This window comes from Somniosus microcephalus, chromosome 23 (assembly GCF_052327205.1).
Source record: "Somniosus microcephalus isolate GS21.2 chromosome 23, FLI_Smic_1.0, whole genome shotgun sequence".
Lineage (NCBI taxonomy): Eukaryota > Metazoa > Chordata > Chondrichthyes > Squaliformes > Somniosidae > Somniosus > Somniosus microcephalus.
The window spans coordinates 957,346-981,276 of record NC_141009.1 but is presented as its reverse complement, the minus strand read 5'-3'; the positions used below and the strand labels follow the sequence as shown (position 1 = coordinate 981,276).

Genomic DNA, 23,931 nt, shown 5'->3' with positions numbered 1-23,931 from the left:
TGGGGAATCAGCTCTGGCTCCTGATCACTATCTAGTCACTCCTCACATGAGGATATGATCAAGCTTACCTCGGATACCCACATGGTCAATTATACATGAAACACACTGTCCAGGCTTGCACACGAATAATGGGGAGGTATCAGAGAATGATCAGTGTCTGTGGAACCCCTACCCCAGTGAGAGTCAGTGTCTGTGGAACCCGTACCCCAGTGAGAGTCAGTGTCTGTGGACCCCGTACCCCAGTGAGAGTCAGTGTCTGTGGACCCCGTACCCCAGTGAGAGTCAGTGTCTGTGGAACCTGTACCCCAGTGAAAGTCAGTGTCTGTGGAACCCGTACCCGTTAATGACAGACCTGTACCCACCAGTACTGTACCCGTTATACAGCAACAGACCTGTACCCACCAGTACTGTACCCCAGTGTTATACAGCGACAGACCTGTACCCACCAGTACTGTACCCGTTACAGCGACAGACCTGTACCCACCAGTACTGTACCCGTTATACAGCGACAGACCTGTACCCACCAGTACTGTACCCCAGTTCAAAATGCTCTGTGCAGACAATATGTGGGTTTTGATAGTAACTTGAGCCGTTCTTGGAGTTTGGCTCTATTATGTAATGTCCTGTGTATTCAACAGAAATTGATTGCAGCCTGAAATCGGTTTCCAGTTGACGTATCACGTCCCGCCACCCCTCCTGCCAGCAAAAAATACAGAGACACGGGGTTTTTATTCTGTTCAAACCTCTTGTATTAACAGGGAATTGAGGGGGAAATGACACCAAAACCTCAGACAGCTGAAAGGTCTGACTCCAGGAGAGATCATCACAACTATTACACTGTTCACAGGTAATGGGAAGTATTTCCTCAGTGTCTATTTATTACACAGTACTGTCAGCAACTCAAACTAACTGAAATACTAAAAGATACTGGCTCCACAGTCACGAGGCGCTGTACAAAGCATGTTCAGGGAAAGAGGTCAGCACTTGACATCAAAGGAAAAGGGTTGGGAAAACAACATTTCAGCACGATTTCAATCTCCCAATTTACTCCCGATATCTTCCTGTGTACAAACTCCCTCAACTGTCACCAATTGGGAAGCTGCGATAAATCTCGCCCAATGGCTTGGCCCATGTCCTCGTCGAATTGGATGGACCAGCAAGAGCCAGGTCCCACCCTGGTCTATGACGCCGGCTGATTTCAAACGGTCCTTTCAGTGGAACCCGTGCCCCACTGTCCACGACTTAAAGCTTCAGGGGCACGGAGATCAATCACAGCCACGACTCACCGACGATCAGCCAACAGAGCAGTGGGTGAACCTGGGACCTGCTGTTACTGTCCCACAGCGAGAGCTGCACCTACCCACCCAACCATCCATGGATTGGAATGCTCAAATTAGCCCGTCACTGAATTAAAAATGCAAAGACCTCTCCCTTCCTGCACGCCTCCGGGAGCACAGCTTTGCTGACGCGATCCAATCACAATTATTCCCGTACACTTCGAAAACGGGGCTCGGAGCAGAATGTCCAGCACCATAGGTCTGACCCCTGGTGACACCGGTCACTGTAACAGCAACCCCCTCACCCGCCCCCATGAAACCAATCACACGGGAGGTGGAGACAGAGCCACGAGGTCACGTGCCCAAGGTTACAAGGATTAATCATCACCTGGGACACAGCCAAGAGATCTGGCGAGATCGGAGGTGCTACCACTGGCGGTTTAGGTCCACTCGTTAGCGCAGCGTCTCCCCTCCCCCAGGAACATGCACTGTGCAGCCCACCAGCTGACCGTCTATCGATACTGTATAAAGGGGGCAGCAATGAGACCAACACGCCCTCCGGGCAGCTCAGTTTTGCTTTGAGTAGGGACCCTCGATAGTAACCAGTCTGTAGCACCGACTCCCGAAACAGCTCCCCCACAGGCCCAGGATGGCAGGGAGCGCTGCTGATAATGCTGCGAGGGCTGAATACTGTTGGGAGAGATCTGTACACAAGCAGCAGCGAGGGTACGATTACCAGACTGAATCTGTCCGCACGGCACACTCGATCTTAGCCTGGGCGGCCATGGCAGGACTGTCCACTCGATCTTAGCCTGGGCGGCCATGGCAGGACTGTCGAAGGTCCCAGGGGTCAGTGGCAGTTACCGGTCAGTACAGCTGGTCAGTAACCTGGAGCCACTGGGGGAAGGGGCAGGGAGGGGGGCATCTGGAGACAAAGAGACACAAAAAAAAGGAATTTAAAAGACAAAAGATGGTTGACTGACTAATTTAAACTCGCAGCCAACTATCAACACCAAGTTTACAAAAACACTCCACTACCAACAACTAACCCTGCTTTTAAAAAAATGAGAGTTTTCACAAGAATCGAGATGGGGAAAAACCACAAGTGATTTGGTCACTTAAAAAGAAACTTTTAGTCAGATGTGTGCGCGCGTGAGCATGTGTGTTGGTGTGTGCACGAGTATGTCAGTGTGCGAGCGTGTGCGCGTCAGTCTGCGAGTGTGCGTGTGTCTGCGAGTGTGTGCGTGAGTGTGAGTGCGTGAGTGTTTTAAGCGTACAATAATTTGCTAAGTGTTATGAATCCGCAGTAAAAACGGGATTTGTTCCGATGCTCCCACTGGGTCTGTAATCCGGTGTCACCGGTTCGGGCAGGGTCCGCACAGTCTCAGACGTCAGGAGTTCGAGGGGCCTGTCCCGGTGTCGGGGAGGCTGGGACAGGGCACAGTTCTCAAAGCGGAGACGCTGCTCTCTAACAGTCACTCCTCCACAGTTTGATTGTCTTGTCGTTCTCCAGTGCTGCCGACGCGATGATGTTTTCTGTTGGGTGACAGGCTGTGGAGATCACAACGTCTGCAACAGAACAGGCAGAGAGTTGATGATACAAACCCTGGCACAGGGAGAGAGAAACCCTCCAATCACGACCCCCTGCACTGAGTCCAAACAGACTAATGGGCAGAGATCAGGGACACAGAACTGCTCCAAATTCATCATTAAACCGCTGCTCTCATTCAGAGGTCACAGGGCAGCTGGTGCAGGATGTCTGCTGCAGTCAGGGACTGTGGTTTGACAATATCAGCTGCTTCACCTGAGAGAGGACAACACTGTCCAGAACATGGGCATAACCGTAGAATTCGCGCTAGGCCGTTCTGGGATGATGCCAGGAAGCACCTCTTTACACGAGAGGCTGAATGGCCTCCTTCTGTTACTCATACTTCCGGGAGTGGACTGCAAAGCCCAAGAGAATTAAGCAAAATTGTAACAAGCTCTGACTAAAATTATACACAGTGCAACTGAGAGCAGTAAAGTAGCACAGCCTGTGAGAGATCCAGTTAATGGGAGAGACAATGTACAAGATCCAGAAACCTCCACAGCACCGATAATGCAGCAAAAGAACGATATGCATTTATAGGCACCTTATAACATCCTCGGGATGTCGCAAAGCGCTTCACATTCAATGAAGTGCTTTTGAAGTGTAATGAGTTATTCTGCAGGGAGGTTCAGCAGCAAAGCTTTCAAACAAGCCCCGGACTTTGGAACACTCTCTCTAAATCCCACTTCCCCATTACATCGCCCGCACTTTCTAAACCTCCACAAGATCCTCTTTAACTTTCCCCCTCCCTTCAGTCACCTCCCCAACATCTGATTTTATTCCTTCCCTACACCATGGCAGGATGTGGCTAGTGGTGTCCCCCAGGGATCTGCACGGGGCGGGGTCTCAGATTTTCACAAAAAGACTTGCATTTCTAAAGGACCACCGGGCGTCCCAAAGAGCTGTACAGCCAATGGAGTACTGTATGAAGTGTAGTCACTGTTGTAATGTGGGAAACACGGCAGCCAATTTGTGCACAGCAAGCTCCCACAAACAGCAATGTGAAAATGACCAGAGAATAGGTTTCAGTGATGTTGATTGAGGGATAAATGTTGGCCAGGATACCAGGGAGAACTCCCCTGCTCTTCTTCAAAATAGTGTCGCGGGATCTTTTACGTCCACCTGGGAGAGCAGACAGGCCTCGGATTAACGTTTCATCTGAAAGACGGCACCTCAGACAGTGCAGCACTCCCTCAGTACTGCACTGGAGTGTTGGCCTGGATTTGTGTGCTCAAGTCTCTGGAGTGGGGCTTCAGCCCACGACCTTCCGACTCAGAGGCAAAGGTGCTGCCCAGTGAGCCCCGGTTATACTTCGCAATGACTTGGATGAAGGAATAGAGCCGAATATCCAAGTTTGCTGACAACACTAAGTTAGGTGGCACAGTGAATAGTGGAGATGGGAGCAGAAAGTTGCAAAGCGACATTCAGTGAGTGGGCAAAACTGCCCGATGGAGTTCAATGTGGGGAAGTGTGAGGTCACTCACTTTGGACCCAAGAATTTTCTAAATGGTGAGAAGCTGGGAACTGTGGGGGAGCAGAAAGATTTAAGGGTCCAAGTACAAAATCAGTAAAAGCTGGTACAAAAAATAATTTAAAAGACCAATGGAATGTTGGAAATAACAACAGAAAACGCTGGAAAAACTCAGCAGGCCAGGCAACGCCGGGGAGAGAGAAACCGAGTCAACGTTTCAGCTCCAAGACCCTTCGGCAGAACGGAATGTTGGGCTTTATCTCGAGGGCTGGATTACAAAGGGGAGGAATTGATGCTTCAGTTGTACGGAGCTCTGGTCAGACCCCACCCGGAGCGACTGCGCTCAGTCCTGGGCCCCGCCCTTCAGGAAGGATATATCGGCCTCGGAGGGGGGGGCAGCGCAGATTCACCAGAATGATACCGGGGCTGAAAGGGTTAAATTCCGAGGACAGGTTGCACAGACTGGGCTTGTATTCCCTGGAGTTTAGAAGATTAAGGGGTGATCTAATCGAGGTGTTTAAGATGATTAAAGGAGTTGATGGGGTCGAAAGAGAGAAACTATTTCCTCTGGTGGGGGGAGTCCAGAACAAGGGGGCAGAACCTTAAAATTAGAGCCAGGCCGTTCAGGGGTGATGTCAGGAAGCACTTCTTCACACAAAGGGTGGTGGGAATCTGGAACTCACTCCCCCAGAAAGCTGTTGAGGCTGGGGGTCAATTGGAAATTTCAAAACTGGTTGTTGGATTTTTGTTGGGCGAGGGTATTAAGGGTTACGGAACCAAGGTGGGGAGATGGGGTTAAGATACAGATCAGCCCTGATCTAACTGAATGGTGGAACAGGCTCGAGGGGCTGAATGGCCTCTTCCTGTTCCCGTGTAATAGGCTCGAGGGGCTGAATGGCCTCCTCCTGTTCCTGTGTAATAGGCTCGAGGGGTTGAATGGCCTCCTCCTGTTCCCGTGTAATAGGCTCGAGGGGCTGAATGGCCTCTTCCTGTTCCCGTGTAATAGGCTCGAGGGGCTGAATGGCCTCCTCCTGTTCCCGTGTAATAGGCTCGAGGGGCTGAATGGCCTCCTCCTGTTCCCGTGTAATAGGCTCGAGGGGCTGAATGGCCTCCTCCTGTTCCCGTGTAACAGGCTCGAGGGGCTGAATGGCCTCCTCCTGTTCCTGTGTAACAGGCTCGAGGGGCTGAATGGCCTCCTCCTGTTCCAGTGTAACAGGCTCAAGGGGCTGAATGGCCTCCTCCTGTTCCTGTGTAACAGGCTCGAGGGGCTGAATGGCCTCCTCCTGTTCCTACGTTCCTTCATCTGTAAAGCTGAGGGTTTGAAGTTTTATTTGGTGCAGTTGGTAACACTTGCGCCTCTGAGCCAGAAAGTAAAGGTTGAAGCCACATTCCACACTTCAAAAGTACTTCATTGAATGTGGGGAGTGTTCGTGTTGTAGCCCTAACGTGCGCGATCCTGAGCGCTGTGTAGAGGCCTAACATGCGTGACCCCGAGCGCTGTGTACAGCCCTAACGTGCCCGATTCCCAAGCGCTGTGTACAGGCCTAACGTGCGCGATCCCGAGCGCTGTGTACAGGCCTAACGTGCGCGACCCCGAGCGCTGTGTACAGGCCTAACGTGCCCGATTCCCGAGCGCTGTGTACAGCCCTAACGTGCCCGATTCCCGAGCGCTGTGTACAGGCCTAACGTGCGCGACCCTGAGCGCTGTGTACAGCCCTAACGTGCCCGATTCCCGAGCGCTGTGTACAGGCCTAACGTGCGCGACCCCGAGTGCTGTGTACAGCCCTAACGTGCGCGATCCTGAGCGCTGTGTACAAGCCTAGCGTGCGCGATCCCGAGTGCTATGTACAGGCCTAACGTGTGCAATTCCGAGCGCTGTGTACAGACCTGATGTGCTCGATCCCGAGCGCTGTGTACAGGCCTAACGTGCGCGATCCCGAGCGCTGTTTACAGGCAGGGGCCTCGGCCGCTCACCTGTGTGTCCCTGTAATTTCTGCACGATCTCCTTTGTCTGGAGGTTCCAAATGTACACAAAGTTGTCCTCAGACCCCGAGACGATCCACTTCAAAAAGGAAAATCACAATTGTTCATCACAAAAAGCAAACACAGAATTATACAGAATTTACAGCACAGAAATAGGACATCCGGCCCGTGCCGGTGTTTATACTTCACACGAGTCTCCTCCCACCCTCTTCATCTCACCCCATCAGCTTCTATTCCTTTCTTCCCCATGTGTTTATCTAGATTCCCCATAAATGTATCTCTGCTATTCACCTCAACCACTCCCTGTGGGGGCGAGTTCCACATTCTCACCACTCTCTGGGTAAAGAAGTTCCTCCTGAATTCCCGACTGGATTTATTAGTGACTCTCTTATATTTATGGCCCCCAGTTCTGGTCTCCCCCACAAGTGGAAACACCTTCGCTATACCTACCCTATCAAACCCCTTCCATAATTTTAAAGATCTCGATCAGGTCACCCCTCAGTCTTCTCTTTTCTAGAAAAAAGAGCCCCAGCCCGTTCAATCTTTCCTGATAGTTATAACCTCTCAGTTCTGCTATCATCTTTGTAAATATTTCTCCAGTGCCTCGATATCCATTTTGTAATATGGAGACCTGAATTGTCCACGGTTAAGTGTGGTTAAATCCACACAGATGGACTTGCAACCTAAAATCTCTTACTCAGATCACGTGACAGTGTTGAGCGAGATGAAGACCAGACCCCCCAGCCCTGGTCCGTGCCGAGTGAGGGCGTGGGCTGGGCGACAATGGCCCTCAGGGTTCCTGCCCCTCATCGCTGTCCAGTGACCCCTGCTGCAAAATGACAGGGTGGGCCCAATGCAATACCCTCCACAGTTCAATAGCTCTCCAAGGCTCACGCAGAAAGAACGCCGACTTGGGGAGAGGCACCTTGAGGGAGGCTGTGACCCAAGGATCCCAGCCAACAGCTTCAGGACAGGAGAGACAGATGGGGAACCCCATTACACTGCAGTCCTGCAATAAAAGCTGGACTTACCTTGCCACCAGTAACAGAGAAGTTGGCGAATATGCAGTACTTCTCGTTCTTGTGCCCTGTGTAGGTCTTTAAACACTGTAACACACAAAGTGAGCATCAGCATGGCTTCTCAGCCATACAGTGATGGACATGATCCACAAACAACGTCGGCTGAAGCCCTCAGGGCAACACAGGCAAATGAACAACTACTGTGTGTACGACGGTGTAGGTGAAATGTTTAAATATGAAATCTCTCACCAAGTCTGACTCCGGTAATGCTGCGCCAATGTTCCCCCCAAGCTGCGTGGCCGTGCATCCACTGGGAATTTCCACGCAGGCCACTCACCAGCTGTTCCGCTGGAAAAGATACCGCGGCCATGCAGCAAATTTAAAGGGACTGCGCACCAAAAATAAAAATTAGAGGGAACATTGTCCTGCGCCTGTTTGACACAGGATGTCTCGCAGGGAGGTGCCGGCAGTCACTCACACGCCTGTTTGGTGCTGGGGCAGGAATGGAAGCTCTGACTGCCTTAGACTCGAGGAAGGAGCGGCGCACAGGAGGGGTTACATTTTCAAACTGCATTTAAAGGAAATGGGTAAGTGGCTCCTCCCTGTGGCCCATTCACTGAATGAATCCTCAGAATCTTACAGCACAGAAGGAGGCCATTCTGCCCATCGTGCCTGTACTGGCTCTTTGAAAGAGCTCTCCAATTAGTCCCACTCCTCCGCTAGAACAAGTATGTGACTGAATGTTGGATGGGATGTAGGCCAGGCTCTGCTATGATTCGCTCATTCCATGCTGAGACTCTAACTAGGCTCAAACATGAAGAACGCCCACCTGAGTCACGTACTAGAGGGCACCCGTACCCCAGTGAGAGTCAGTGTGTGTGGAACCCGTACCCCAGTGAGAGTCAGTGTGTGTGGAACCCGTACCCCAGTGAGAGTCAGTGTGTGTGGAACCCGTACCCCAGTGAGAGTCAGTGTGTGTGGAACCCGTACCCCAGTGAAAGTCAGTGTCTGTGGAACCCGTACCCCAGTGAGAGTCAGTGTGTATGGAACCTAATTAGTGGGGGGGAGGTTTTAAGAGAGCGAAAAATAAAAATGACAGCGGAGAAGGCAATAGAGCAAGGTAGCAGTGGGGGAATTAAAAACCAGAACGTGTCAGGAAGGGACAGAATGTATAATGGTAAAGTAGTAAAGGGGGTAAAAGCAGGAATAAATTGTCAGAAAACATATTTGAAAGTTCTTTATCTGAATGCACGCAGCATTCATAACAAAATAGACGAGTTGACGGTACAAATAACTACACATGGGTATGATCTGGTGGCCATTACGGAAACATGGCTGCAAGATGATCATGACTGGGAATTAAACATACAAGGGTATTTGACAATTAGGAAGGACAGACAGGAAGGAAACGGAGGTGGGGTTGCTATGTTAATCAAGGATGGAATCACTGCAATAGTCAGAAATGATATTGGGTCAAAGGATCAGGATAGTGAAACAGTTTGGGTGGAGATAAGGAATAAGGGGAAAAAGTCACCAGTGGGTGTAGTCTATAGGCCTCCTAACAGTTGCAACTCTGTTGGTCGGTGTATAAATCAGGAAATAGTTGGGGCTTGTAATAAGGGAACAGCTATAATCATGGGGGATTTTAACTTTCATATTGACTGGACTAATCAAATTGGGCATGGCAGCCTTGAGGAAGAGTTCATAGAGTGTATTAGGGACGGGTTCCTTGAGCAGTATGTTACTGAACCAACCAGGGGGCAGGCAATCTTAGATCTGGTCCTGTGTAATGAGACAGGATTAATAAAAAATGTCCTAGTAAAGGATCCCCTTGGGATGAGTGACCATAATATGGTTGAATTCCAAATTCAGTTTGACGGTGAGAGAGTTGGATCTCAAACCAGCGTACCGAGCTTAAATAAAGGAGACTATGAAGGTATGAGAGTAGAATTGACTAAAGTGGACTGGGAAAACAGATTAAAGTGTAAGACGGTACAAGAGCAGTGGTCTACATTCAAGGAGATATTTCACATCTTTCAAGATAAATATATTCCACTGAGGAAAAAGGGGAGTAAAAGAAAAGACAGTCATCTGTGGCTTAGTAAAGTAATAAAGGATAGTATCCGACTGAAAACAAGGGCATATAAAGTAGCCAAATCTAGTGGGAGGATAGCAGATTGGGAAGCATTTAAAAGCCAGCAAACAATAACAAAGATTAATTAAGAAAGGGAAGATAGATTATGAAAGTAAACTAGCAGAAAATATAAAAACAGATAGCAAGAGGTTCTACAGCTACATAAAAAGAAAAAGGGTGGCTAAAGTGAACGTTGGTCCCTTAGAGGATGGGACCGGGAAACTAGTGGTGGGGAACATAAAGATGGCAAAGACGCTGAACAAATATTTTGTATCAGTCTTTACAGTAGAGGACACTAAAAATATCCCAACACTGGACAAACAGGGGGCAATGGGGGGGGGGGAGGAGCTAAAGACGATTAAAATCACTAAGGAGATGGTACTCGGTAAAATAATGGGACTTAAGGCGGATAAATCCCCCGGACCTGATGGCCTACATCCTAGGGTCTTGAGAGAAGGGGCGGTAGGGATTGTGGATGCATTGGTGATTATTTTCCAAAACTACCTGGACTCAGGAAAGGTCCCGGCAGATTGGAAAACTGCTAATGTAACACCCTTATTTAAGAAGGGAAGTAGACAAAAAGCCGGAAACTACAGACCAGTTAGCCTAACATCTGTGGTTGGCAAAATGTTGGAGTCCATTATTAAGGAAACAGTAACAGAGCATTTGGATAAACATAATTTAATAGGACAGAGTCAGCATGGTTTCATGAAGGGGAAGTCATGTTTGACAAATTTGCTCGAATTCTTTGAGGACGTAACATACAGGGTGGATAAAGGGGAACCAGTGGATGTAGTGTATTTGGACTTCCAAAAGGCATTTGACAAGGTTCCACACAAAAGATTACCGATCAAGATAAAAAATCACGGGATTGGGGGTAATATACTGGCATGGGTGGAAGATTGGCTCTCTAACAGAAAACAAAGAGTTGGGATAAATGGTTCGTTCTCGGGCTGGCAATCAGTAACCAGTGGTGTTCCGCAGGGGTCAGTGCTGGGACCCCAACTCTTTACAATCTATATTAACGATTTGGGGGAAGTGACCGAGTGCAACATATCCAAGTTTGCCGACGATACAAAGATGGGAGGGAAAGCAGTGAGTGAGGAGGACATAAAAAACCTGCAAAAGAACATAGACAGGCTAAGTGAGTGGGCAGAGATTTGGCAGATGCAATATAATGTTGGAAAGTGTGAGGTTATGCACTTTGGCAGAAAAAATCAAGAGCAAGTTATTATCTAAATGGAGAGAAACTGCAAAATGCTACAGTACAAAGGGATCTGGGGGTCTTGGTGCATGAAACACAAAAAGTTAGTATGCAGGTGCAGCAGGCGATCAGGAAGGCCAATGGAATCTTGGCTTTTATTGCAAGGGGGATGGAGTATAAAAACAGGAAAGTCTTGCTGCAGTTATACAGGGTATTGGTGAGGCCACACCTGGAATACTGCGTGCAGTTTTGGTTTCCATATTTAAGAAAAGATATACTTGCTCTCGAGGCGGTTCAGAGAAGGTGCACTCGGTTGATTCCGGAGATGAGGGGGTTGACGTATGAGGAAAGGTTGAGTAGGTTGGGACTCTACTCATTGGAGTTCAGAAGAATGAGAGGCGATCTTATCGAAACATATAAGATTGTGAGGGGGCTTGATCGGGTGGATGCGGTGAGGATGTTTCCACTGATGGGTGAGACTAGAACTAGGTGGCATAATCTTATAATAAGGGGCTGCCCTTTCAAAACTGAGATGAGGAGAAACTTCTTCACTCAGAGGGTGGTAAATCTATGGAATTTGCTACCCCAGAGAGCTGTGGAAGCTGCAACATTAAATAAATTTAAAATGGAGATAGACAGTTTCCTAGCAGATAAGGGAATTAGGGGTTACGGGGAGAGGGCAGGGAAGTGGACGTGAGTCTAGATTCGGATCAGCCATGATCCTATTGAATGGCGGAGCAGGCCCGAGGGGCCGTATGGCCTACTCCTGCTCCTACTTCTTATGTTCTTATGTTCTAATGTAACCCGTACCCCAGTGAGTCAGTGTCTGTGGAACCCGTACCCCAGTGAGTCAGTGTCTGTGGAACCCGTACCCCAGTGAGAGTCAGTGTCTGTGGAACCCGTACCCCAGTGAGAGTCAGTGTCTGTGGAACCCGTACCCCAGTGAGAGTCAGTGTCTGTGGAACCCGTACCCCAGTGAGAGTCAGTGTCTGTGGAACCCGTACCCCAGTGAGAGTCAGTGTCTGTGGAACCCGTACCCCAGTGAGAGTCAGTGTCTGTGGAACCCGTACCCCAGTGAGAGTCAGTGTCTGTGAAACCCGTACCCCAGTGAGAGTCAGTGTCTGTGGAACCCGTACCCCAGTGAGAGTCAGTGTCTGTGGAACCCGTACCCCAGTGAGAGTCAGTGTCTGTGAAACCCGTACCCCAGTGAGAGTCAGTGTCTGTGGAACCCGTACCCCAGTGAGAGTCAGTGTCTGTGGAACCCGTACCCCAGTGAGAGTCAGTGTCTGTGGAACCCGTACCCCAGTGAGAGTCAGTGTCTGTGGAACCCGTACCCCAGTGAGAGTCAGTGTCTGTGGAACCCGTACCCCAGTGAGAGTCAGTGTCTGTGGAACCCGTACCCCAGTGAGAGTCTGTGTCTGTGGAACCCGTACCCCAGTGAGAGTCAGTGTCTGTGGAACCCGTACCCCAGTGAGAGTCAGTGTCTGTGGAACCCGTACCCCGGTGAGAGTCAGTGTCTGTGGAACCCGTACCCCAGTGAGAGTCAGTGTCTGTTGAACGCGTACCCCGGTGAGAGTCAGTGTCTGTGGAACCCGTACCCCAGTGAGAGTCAGTGTCTGTGGAACCCGTACCCCGGTGAGAGTCAGTGTCTGTGGAACCCGTACCCCGGTGAGAGTCAGTGTCTGTGGAACCCGTACCCCAGTGAGAGTCAGTGTCTGTGGAACCCGTACCCCGGTGAGAGTCAGTGTCTGTGGAACCCGTACCCCAGTGAGAGTCAGTGTCTGTTGAACCCGTACCCCAGTGAGGGTCGGTGTGTGTGGAACCCGTACCCCAGTGAGAGTCAGTGTGTGTGGAACCCGTACCCCAGTGAGAGTCAGTGCCTGTGGAACCCGTACCCCAGTGAGAGTCAGTGTCTGTGGAACCCGTACCCCAGTGAGAGTCAGTGTCTGTGGAACCCGTACCCCAGTGAGAGTCAGTGTCTGTTGAACCCGTACCCCAGTGAGGGTCGGTGTGTGTGGAACCCGTACCCCAGTGAGAGTCAGTGCCTGTGGAACCCGTACCCCAGTGAGACACAGTGTCTGGGGAACTTGCTATACGTACCTTTCCTTTACTGTAGTCCCAAAGTTTCAGAGTGCTGGAAAAGACAGAAATATTTATTTTAGAAAATAAATTTCAAGAATGTTACAAGTAGGGCCATGATCCAAATTCCAGGTTATAGCCATTCCCCGCAGCCCCCCAGCTCATTCTCTCCCCACCCCCTCCCAGCTCGTCCACCCTCCACTACCCCCCAGGCATGGGGTCTCCCGATACAGTGTGCTGCCAGGCCGAGGGGCCCCTTTCACCCCCCCAAACCACACTGCAGAATTCCCGCGTGGGGCCAGGGTCAATGTTACTGGGTGCTGGGGTTAATCATGGGGAGGGGACGAGGGGAACGCGCTGGGGGGAGGGGGGATGAGGGGGACGCGCTGGGGGGAGGGGGGGGGACGAGGGGGACGCGCTGGGGGGGAGGGGGGGACGCGCTGGGGGGGAGTGGGGGGACGAGGGGGATGCGCTGGGGGGAGGCGCTGGCGGGAGGGGGGGACGAGGGGGACGCGCTGGGGGGAGGGGGGGGGACGAGGGGGACGCGCTGGGGGGGAGGGGGGGACGCGCGGGGGGGGAGTGGGGGGACGAAGGGGATGCGCTGGGGGGAGGCGCTGGCGGGAGGGGGGGACGAGGGGGACGCGCTGGGGGGAGGAGGGGGGGAGGGGGACGTGCTGGGGGGTCGAGGGGGACGCGCTGAGAGGGGGAGGGTAGGCGCTGCTCTCTTGACCTCCCGCGCAGACGGCTCGCTAGCTTTTCAATTGGAAAAGCCACGCAGGCTCTGTATTTTGAATGGGCCGCACCCAAAACAATTAACGGGAACATTGTTGCTGGGCGAGGGGGTCGGGTTGCACACCCGCTGTGATCAGGCGGAGCTTTGTGTTGGGACACACCAGGGCCCAGGGCCGCTCCGCAGCCTGCAGCCAGCGAGCAGGTGTGCGGCAGGAGCCTCCTTACTTGTCAAGTGTTGCTGCCAGAATGTATTTCCCGTTCGGGGAGAATTTCACGAAGGACACGGGAGGATTATCATCGTCTGTGGAGAGAAACACATCGTTAGTGCGGAGCCGACACTGCACAGAGAGCTGAACTGGACCATAAGCAGCCCCCAGGGAACATGAACAAACAGCAATGTTCGGCACTGTGCATACTGATGGAATCAGCCTAGCCCCCGGCTTGTGGCTGTCCCACCCGGTTTGGATCTCAATCCCGCAGACCAGAAAGTTTCCAGACATCTCTGCTCGATCCCTCCCGATCTCAGCCAGAGCAGGATTCCTGCTCCTGATCACTGTCCAGTGACCCTGGGTTAGAGAGAGGGGAAATCAGCCCTGGTTCCTGCTCCTGATCACTGTCCAGTGACCCCTGGGTTAGAGAGAGGGGAAATCAGCCAGGGTTCCTGCTCCTGATCACTGCCCAGTGACCCCTGGGTTAGAGAGAGGGGAAATCAGCCAGTGTTCCTGCTCCTGATCACTGCCCAGTGACCCCTGGGTTAGAGAGGGAAATCAGCCCGGGTTCCTGCTCCTGATCACTGCCCAGTGACCCCTGGGTTAGAGAGAGGGGAAATCAGCCCGGGTCCTGATCATTGCTGGAAAATGTGTGGACAGGATCAGGCAAAGCTACGATGCCTGCCCCAGGTGAATAGCTTGCCAACACTCACTAATTAGGCTCACTTGTAACGACTGGCCGTGAGGGGGAGATACCAGGGAGAGGGAGACAGCCAGCTGTTAGGCTGCGCCAGCATTTTATATTTTGGTTTACCGAGCAGGGCCGGACTCACCCACCCACCCCCCCCACCCCGCCGCCCCTGCCCCCCAGTCCATGCCCAGGCTCTCGGGATCACTTACCGATCAGTGTTTTAAGGCATTGCCCCGACGCAGTGTCCCAGATTCGGCTGCAAAAACAGAGAAAGAAGCTGTTTAAAAAGGATCTGTGCCCAAAACAGCATTCCTCCTTCAGATAGCAACCAACATGGCGTGTAGCCCCAACACATTCTGCTTCTGGCCAGTTAACAAGGCTCGAACAGGGAAGAGGGACTTCAGTGATGTGGAGAGACTGGAGAAGCTGGGATTGTTCTCCTTAGAGCAGAGAAGGTTATGGGGAAATTTGATCGAGGGGTTTTGATCGAGTAAATAAGGAGAAACTGTTTCCAGTGGCAGGAGGGTCGGTAACCAGAGGACACAGATTTAAGGTGATTGGCAAAAGAACCAGAGGGGAGATGAGGAGAATGTTTTTCCGCAGCGAGTTGTTGTGATCTGGAACGCGCTGCCTGAAAGGGAAGCAGATTCAATAGTAACTTTCAAAAGGGAATTGGATAAATACTTGAAAAGCAGAAATTGGCCAGGCTCTGGGGAAAGAGCAGGGGGAGTGGGACTAATTGGAGAGCTCCTTCACAGAGCCGGCACAGGCACGATGGGCCGAATGGCCTCCTTCTGTGCTGTAAGATTCTATGATTTTTTGCTAAAATTCTTTTAAATTAGAAAGTTGGGTGTTCTGCATTACACACAAGGTACAATCGGAGGCTTCAATACTGAGACTCAGAACTAAAGAAGCTCCCCAACCGGGCACAGCACGCTGTCTTGTTTATACAGTCGATTCAGAATTACAGCAACAGATCTTCAAACACCTGCTGGTGGTGCTAGAGAGCTCCCTCCACCCATTGTGGTGGTATTATTCCTAGACTACAACAGTGACTACACTTCAAAAGTACTCCATTGGCTGTAAAGCGCTTTGTGACGTCCCGAGGTTAAGAAATGCGATGTATAAACGCAAGTTCGTTCTTTCCTCCTTTATTGTGGCCCAGGTTCCAGTCACTTCAGTGCGTCTTAACTTGCGAGTGAGAAAAATATGGAGCAGGCAAAATTGACAAAGTAACACTTACCACAGCCCATCGTAACTACTGGAGACAATGAGGGATCCATCTCGGTTAAAATGTACCTGGGAGGATGAATTCAACACACGTCCAGTCATATAAATAGCCAAGGCAGCAACTCATCGCAACACGAACTTCCACAAGGTGGCAGCATTTCACACCAATTCCCTCCGACAATGACCAGTTTGTTATAAAATAATCCCATGCACGAGAGGCTATAAAAAGATAACTGCAACAGTTTTACAAATAGGGGCATAGACTCCAAGGGTGAAGTTACGATGAATTTGTACAAAACATCGGCTGGTCCACAGTTAGAGACAGTGTGCAGTTTAGGCGCCCATTATTGAAAGGAGATTAAAGCCAGAGAGAGCGGACGGTGTGGATTCACCAGGTGGTGCCAGGGATGGGAGACTATGAGGAGAATTGAGATTCTGTGACTATTCCCACTGCGGCAGAGAAGGCTAAGAGCAGATATAATACAAGTTATTCACATTATGTGAAGGGCTGCGATAGGGCGAATGGGGAAAGACTATTCCCTCTGGTTGGGGTGTCTGTGAGGAGGATCAGAGTGTGGAGGGGGGTTGGGAGAAATGTCTTTACACAGAGGGTTGCTGGAGCACGGAGTCCTTTACCGCAGGCAGAGACCATCGCATCTTTAAAGGAAAAACTGGATAAATATTTGATGTAGAGGAAGGTGCAGAGCTAATGGAAGAGCGTGGGGCAATGGGATTAGTTTGGGATTGACACAGGGCTATTAGTTTGGGATTGACACAGGGCTATTAGTTTGGGATTGACACAGGGCTATTAGTTTGGGATTGACACGGCGATTAGTTTGAGATTGACACAGGGCTATTAGTTTGGGATTGGCACAGGGCTATTAGTTTGGGATTGACACAGGGCTATTAGTTTGGGATTGGCACAGGGCTATTAGTTTGGGATTGACACAGGGCTATTAGTTTGGGATTGACACAGGGCTATTAGTTTGGGATTGATACAGGGCTATTAGTTTGGGATTGGCACAGGGCTATTAGTTTGGGATTGACACAGGGCTATTAGTTTGGGATTGACACAGGGCTATTAGTTTGGGATTGACACAGGGCTATTAGTTTGGGATTGACACAGGGCTATTAGTTTGGGATTGACACAGGGCTATTAGTTTGGGATTGACACAGGGCTATTAGTTTGGGATTGACACAGGGCTATTAGTTTGGGATTGACACAGGGCTATTAGTTTGGGATTGACACAGGGCTATTAGTTTGGGACTGATACAGGGCTATTAGTTTGGGATTGACACAGGGCTATTAGTTTGGGATTGACACAGGGCTATTAGTTTGGGATTGACACAGGGCTATTAGTTTGGGATTGACACAGGGCTATTAGTTTGGGATTGACACAGGGCTATTAGTTTGGGATTGACACAGGGCTATTAGTTTGGGATTGACACAGGGCTATTAGTTTGGGATTGACACAGGGCTATTAGTTTGGGATTGACACAGGGCTATTAGTTTGGGATTGACACAGGGCTATTAGTTTGGGATTGACACAGGGCTATTAGTTTGGGATTGACACAGGGCTATTAGTTTGGGACTGATACAGGGCTATTAGTTTGGGACTGATACAGGGCTGTGGCCTTCTTCAGCACTGCAAGCGTCTCTGGTTTGAAGTACTATTTGATACACAAAGTGTTGACACAGCCTCGGGAGCGGTGTACCGCACAAACCAAAAGCCCAAACATTTCCCAGCCTCTGCTTCCTCCGCAGGAGACACGGGCAGCCAGGTACCAACACTTACGGCAGATACAGGGTCAGAATGTGCTGGCAGGGTCTTCAGGCACTTCCCAGTTTTCACATCCCAGATCCTTACACTCTCATCGAACTGTTAGAAACAAAAAAGTCAGATCTAAAATCAACCAAGGTTTGCAAACTGAGCATCACAGAGGCCTGCACTCTCCGCAGTGCAGCTGCACAGAGAGACACAATATCTACAACTAGCGGTTATAGACCACCTCAACACAGGAAAACTGCTTGGGCGACTCGGGAGCTGTAACCGGGTGAGAGGAGGAGGAAAAAATCATAAAAAAGGACAGAGAAAAATTAACAAACTCCTTCAAATTCTTTTTCACCCTAATCTGAAAACTAACCGCTTCTTTAAAAAGCAAAGTGTGTTTATTCTACAACGCTACCCTGGGCTTAACTATTGTCTGTACCCAGACCAACAGGAACAAGCGTGCTTCAGTACCAAGTGTCAGCTGTGGCTCAGTGGGCAGCACTCTCGCCTTAGACAGAAGGTCGTGGGTTCAAGCCCCACTCCAGAGACTTGAGCACAAAATCCAAGCCGACATTCCCAGTGCAGTACTGAGGGAGCGCCACACTGTAAGAGGTGCCGTTCTTCAGATGTGACTTTAAACCGAGGCCCCGTCTGCCCCTCACAGGTGGATGTAAAAGATCCCACGGCCAATGTTCGAAGAGCAGGGCTGGAGGAGGTTAGAGAGATAGGGTGGGGCGAGGCCATGGAGGGATTTGAAAGCAAGGATGAGAATTATAAAATTGAGGCACTGCCAGACCAGGAGCCAATTTAGGTCAACGAGCAATGGGGGTGATGGGTGAACGGGACTGGGTGTGAGTTAGGACACGGGGCAGTGAGCACAGGGGGTGATGGGTGAACGGGACTGGGTGAGAGTTAGGACACGGGGCAGTGAGCACAGGGGGTGATTGGTGAACGGGACTGGGTGTGAGTTAGGACACGGGGCAGTGAGCACAGGGGTGATGGGTGAACGGGACGGGGTGATGGGTGAACGGGACTGGGTGAGAGTTAGGACACGGGGCAGTGAGCACAGGGGGTGATGGGTGAACGGGACTGGGTGTGAGTTAGGACACAGGGCAGTGAGCACAGGGGGTGATGGGTGAACGGGACTGGGTGCGAATTAGGACACGGGGCAGTGAGCACAGGGGGTGATGGGTGAACGGGACTGGGTGTGAGTTAGGACACGGGGCAGTGAGCACAGGGGGTGATGGGTGAACGGGACTGGGTGTGAGTTAGGACACGGGGCAGTGAGCACAGGGGGTGATGGGTGAACGGGACTGGGTGTGAGTTAGGACACGGGGCAGTGAGCACAGGGGGTGATGGGTGAACGGGGCTGGGTGCGAGTTAGGACACGGGGCAGTGAGCACAGGGGTGATGGGTGAACGGGACTGGGTGTGAGTTAGGACACGGGGCAGTGAGCACAGGGGGTGATGGGTGAACGGGACTGGGTGTGAGTTAGGACACGGGGCAGTGAGCACAGGGGGTGATGAGTGAACGGGACTTGGTGCGAGTTAGGACACGGGGCAGTTAGCAAAGGGGGTGATGGGTGAACGGGACTGGGTGTGAGTTAGGACACGGGGCAGTGAGCACAGGGGGTGATGGGTGAACGGGACTGGGTGTGAGTTAGGACACGGGGCAGTGAGCACAGGGGGTGATGGGTGAACGGGACTGGGTGTGAGTTAGGACACGGGGCAGTGAGCACAGGGGGTGATGGGTGAACGGGACTGGGTGTGAGTTAGGACACGGGGCAGTGAGCACGGGGTGATGGGTGAACGGGACTGGGTGCGAGTTAGGACACGAGGCAGTGAGCACAGGGGGTGATGGGTGAACAGGACTGGGTGTGAGTTAGGACACGGGGCAGTGAGCACAGGGGGTGATGGGTGAACGGGACTGGGCGTGAGTTAGGACACGGGGCAGTGAGCACAGGGGTGATGGGTGAACGGGACTGGGTGTGAGTTAGGACACGGGGCAGTGAGCACAGGGGGTGATGGGTGAACGGGACTGGGCGTGAGTTAGGACACGGGGCAGTGAGCACAGGGGGTGATGGGTGAACGGGACTTGGTGTGAGTTAGGACACGGGGCAGTGAGCACAGGGGGTGATGGGTGAACGGGACTGGGTGTGAGTTAGGACACGGGGCAGTGAGCACAGGGGGTGATGGGTCAACGGGACTGGGTGCGAGTTAGGACACGGGACAGTGAGCACAGGGGGTGATGGGTGAACGGGACTGGGTGTGAGTTAGGACACGGGGCAGTGAGCACAGGGGGTGATGGGTGAACGGGACTGGGTGTGAGTTAGGACACGGGGCAGTGAGCACAGGGGGTGATTGGTGAACGGGACTGGGTGTGAGTTAGGACACGGGGCAGTGAGCACAGGGGGTGATGGGTGAACGGGACTGGGTGTGAGTTAGGACACGGGGCAGTGAGCACAGGGGGTGATGGGTGAACGGGACTGGGTGAGAGTTAGGACACGGGGCAGTGAGCACAGGGGGTGATGGGTAAACGGGCCAGACAAAGCGAATACACACGCTGAAGATGGGCTGCTGAATTTTTAGTGTTTTTAGTGTTTAAAGTGGGGAAAAAAAGGTTCATTTCAAGTTTAAAAAGGTTTTAAAGTTAAATTTAGTTCTAGTTAAGTTAGTTTAGTTTTGTTTAGTTAAGTTTAAGTTTAGTTTAGTCTAGATTAAGTAAGGAAGGAAAAGACCACCAAAGAGACCACCAAAGGAAAAAAAAAAAAACCAGAGGAAATTAGGAAAAAAAAGCCAAAGAAAAAAAAGAAATAAGGGAAAAAGAATATACAAACCAAAGAACAGCGGCCGCACGGGGCCACAGCAGCAGCAGAAGCGAGGTGACTCGGCCGCATCGGGAACCGAGGCGCGGTGACTCAGCGAAGGCCGCACGGAGACGCAGCGGCAGCCGGAGCGAGGAGACTCGGGGAGGCCGCTTCGGGAAACGAGGCGAATCGGGGAGGCCGCACGGAGACGCAGCGGCAGCCGGAACGAGGTGACTCGGGGAGCCCGAGCGGCGAACGAGACACGGCCCGATCGGCGGCCGCAGTCCAGCACCCGAGCGACGACCGCAGTCCAGCACCCGAGCGACGGCCGCAGTCCAGCACCCGAGCGACGACCGCAGTCCAGCACCCGAGCGACGGCCGCAGTCCAGCACCCGAGCGACGACCGCAGTCCAGCACCCGAACGGCGAACGAGGCACAGCCCGAGCGGCGGCTGGGATAGAAAGCCCGGGAAAGGCCCAAGGAGCCAGGCCCAGAGACCTCTGAGGAGAAGGGGAGCAACCAGAAGGCTTCCAGAAGCAAACCAAGACTGTGAGTACAGGGCCCAGGGAGGGAGACTGAAGCCAGGGAAAGGCCCGAGGAGCCAGGCCGAGACAGAGGCACAGAGACCTCTGAGGGGGAGGGGAACAGCCCGAAGGCACCGGGAAACAGCGGCTCACAGACCCAGACCTGAGAAGGGTGAACCCAGAAACCGAGGCCCAGGGACCACGGGGTCGGAGAGGGGGACCGGGAAAGTTCGCGAACAGGGAGAGGGAAACACCAAACCCGGGGCCCCAGAAAAGCTTATTCTAAGATCAACAATACTTTACCAAAAATGAGCGAATCAGAAGATCCACAACAGCCCCGCTTCCAGATTCCCGCCAACACCGCAAAAAAAGCTATAAAAGCGATCAAGCATGAGCAGATGAGAGAAAAACCAGAAACACTTTTTGCTGACTGTTACAACAATGGGACAAAAAGTAACCTCATTTTCTACTCCGATCAGCCAGCGGCTTGGATCACAGCAATAAAATCACACTATACCAATGTTAAGCTAGAAAATACCGCAAATGGGTCCATAATGAAAATTAACACACCAGGAGACAGTTCAACCACGACGGTCAACGCGGACAATACCGGAACAATATTAGTGCAAGGCAACCTCGACAAATTTGCAACGGCCTTCAGGACACTGAAAAGATTAACTAAGGGGGGGAAGGAACAGCCCCAGAGTGGCCCGCACTCCCCCCAACATTGACAACTTACCAGGAGAAAATCTGCCTGGTCAGGAGGTGAACGAGCCACACAGTTCAAACCAGACACTAACCCCGGGGAACCACAGCCACACGATACAACTGACAAACCCCAGCATAACTACCAGGGAGGAAGCCACACATAGTCCCCCTACCATTCCCAGCTCACCAAGAGAAGAGCAGCATAGCCAGGAAGTGAGTGAGCCCTCCAGGGCCGACCAGACACATACCCCGGGATCACACAGCCAGATACAACCAAAAGATAAATTTAATCAATTAGAGATAGAGATGGTTAAACTTAGAGAGGAGTTCCTCAAAATGAATGACGATCAAAATCAGGAGAGGGAGAGACACAAGAGAGAGCTGAAGCTACTTGAGAACCAGGTGAATCTACTTCGGAATCAGGTGAAAGAGCTGCAGGAAAAAGAAGAGCGCCATAGAGGAGAGATAACACCATTAGACCAGCAACCAGAGGCTAGAGATAAGACAAGACAGAGCCGGACGGAACAGCTGCACTCCCACACGGAACAAAAGCAACAGACACACAATACAAGGGGTGCCACACAGACCGACCAGCATACTGATTCGCAATCTTCCCCCACCACCGTGGAACCACAAGCGAGCCGCTCACAAGAGGTACGCACACACCAGACACCCCAGCCCAGCACACACACTATGAGTCCAAGCGAAAGCCACCAGACAGTAAACACAAACAAGGCTGACGTTGTAATACTCATAGACTCAAATGGGAAATTTCTATGGGAGGAAAAGCTATTCCCTAGAAGTAGAAAAGATCTGGTGCCCAACAACAAACAGAGCCATGGGATGGCTGACCAAAGCCAGATTAGGCTCCCCCCAACACATAATAATACACACGGGCACAAATGACCTAAAGACCCAACAGAAAGAAGTAGCAACATCGCTCAGAGCAATGATTAGGAAGGCAAGCAGTACATTTCCAAACACTAGAATCACTGTTTCCACAATATTGCCGAGAACAGACTTCAACAACAACACAATTCATGAGATAAATGCCAGCATAGCAACAGAATGCGAATCAAACCACAACGTACACCTGGCCCAACACCCCACCCTCGATGAGGAATGTCTTTACGACCACGTCCACATCCAAAGGCAAAGAATATCGATCTTTGCTAAAGCCCTGAAGGACGTCGCTTTTAACCGGGTCCATACCCAGACTCCAAGAGGACCCCCCCCCGACCACCAGAGATCAGCGGGGTACATATCAGGAACACTACAAGGACCACCAACACACCAACCGAGACCAGAGAGGATCCCCATGCAAAACAACAATATCAGACCTGCACCACTCCTGTCCCACAGGGGAATAGGACCGCTCCCAGCCAGACAGAGGGAGAGATGCACAGGACGTACGCAATACCTCAGACAGAAACAATCCATTAAGAGACAATAAGCAGATGTGCAGCAGCATCTACTTCCGCCTTATGGATCAAGGACTAATTAATAGAAAGCACTGTAACCAAATTGTATTAACTTTTATAGACAACTGAAGTGATCTTTTTTTTCCCCCACACTTAGACACAACAAACACGTACCACTCTTTAACCTATCATAGTAAAAGATCAAACTTAACATGAAATCCTTATATATTTCGACCTGGAATATCCAAGGTCTACGCTCTTCACTGCGAGAAGTGAAAAGTAGGACCCCAGAGTTCATAGATGAAACTAAAGACCTAGATATTATCATTTTACAGGAAACTTGGTATAAAGGAAAAGGACACACTGGCTGTCCCCAAGGGTACACTGAGCTGGTGGTCCCCTCCAATAAATTACCAAGTGTAACCCAAGGCAGAGACTCCGGAGGCATACTGATCTGGTTTAAAACAGAACTTAAGAATTACATCAAATTTATAAAAAAGGGCGAAAACCATATGTGGCTCAAACTTGAGAGGGAGATTATCTCAAACACCCAAGATGTTTACATTTGCGCACTTTATATCCCCCCAATCGATTCCCCGTACTTTAAAGAGGACACCTTCTCCAACATGGAGGGGGAAATTATCCAATACCAGGCCCAGGGGAACGTGTTGATCTGTGGGGACCTCAATTCAAGAACGGGCGAAGAACCAGACTTCACCAATAATCAGGGAAACAATTACGTTTTCAGGAATAACCACTTTGACATCCCTTCCCTTCCATACAGGCATAACTGCGACAAGCAGTCAAATACCAACGGAAAACAGCTACTACAGCTCTGTCGAAACCTGGGTCTGTACATTGTCAATGGTAGGTTCGTAGGAGACCTCCTAGGAAGATCGACCTATTGCTCACCTCTTGGCTGCAGCACAGTAGACTATATGATTACAGACTTAGACCCATCCTCTTTCAGAGCATTCACAGTCAAACCACAAACAACACTGTCAGATCACAGTCAAATTACTATGTTCCTCAAAAAGACAGAAACAAACAACATAGAAACACAACCCAGTAAACTGTACAACA

The 23,931-nt window shown here is 51.1% G+C and overlaps 1 protein-coding gene across 3 annotated transcripts in view; it reads right to left on the bottom strand.

Annotated features, from left to right (window-relative positions):
- Positions 1–725: 725 nt before the first annotated feature.
- The window catches only part of wdr5 (WD repeat domain 5), a 59,076-nt gene continuing 35,870 nt past the window's right edge, over positions 726–23,931 (bottom strand). For 2 of the 3 annotated variants that reach the window (XM_085965188.1, XM_085965187.1), the window contains 8 exons: positions 17,414–17,497; positions 15,631–15,686; positions 14,597–14,643; positions 13,713–13,788; positions 12,777–12,810; positions 7,351–7,425; positions 6,311–6,398; positions 2,090–2,846 (listed from right to left, as the gene is read on the bottom strand). In XM_085965188.1, coding sequence (XP_085821314.1) covers positions 2,746–2,846; positions 6,311–6,398; positions 7,351–7,425; positions 12,777–12,810; positions 13,713–13,788; positions 14,597–14,643; positions 15,631–15,686; positions 17,414–17,497 — 561 coding nt within the window. In that variant the 3' untranslated portion in view covers positions 2,090–2,745. Of the gene's footprint in view, positions 2,052–2,089; positions 2,847–6,310; positions 6,399–7,350; positions 7,426–12,776; positions 12,811–13,712; positions 13,789–14,596; positions 14,644–15,630; positions 15,687–17,413; positions 17,498–23,931 lie in introns of those variants that run through there. The other variant, XM_085965190.1, reaches the window with a different exon arrangement.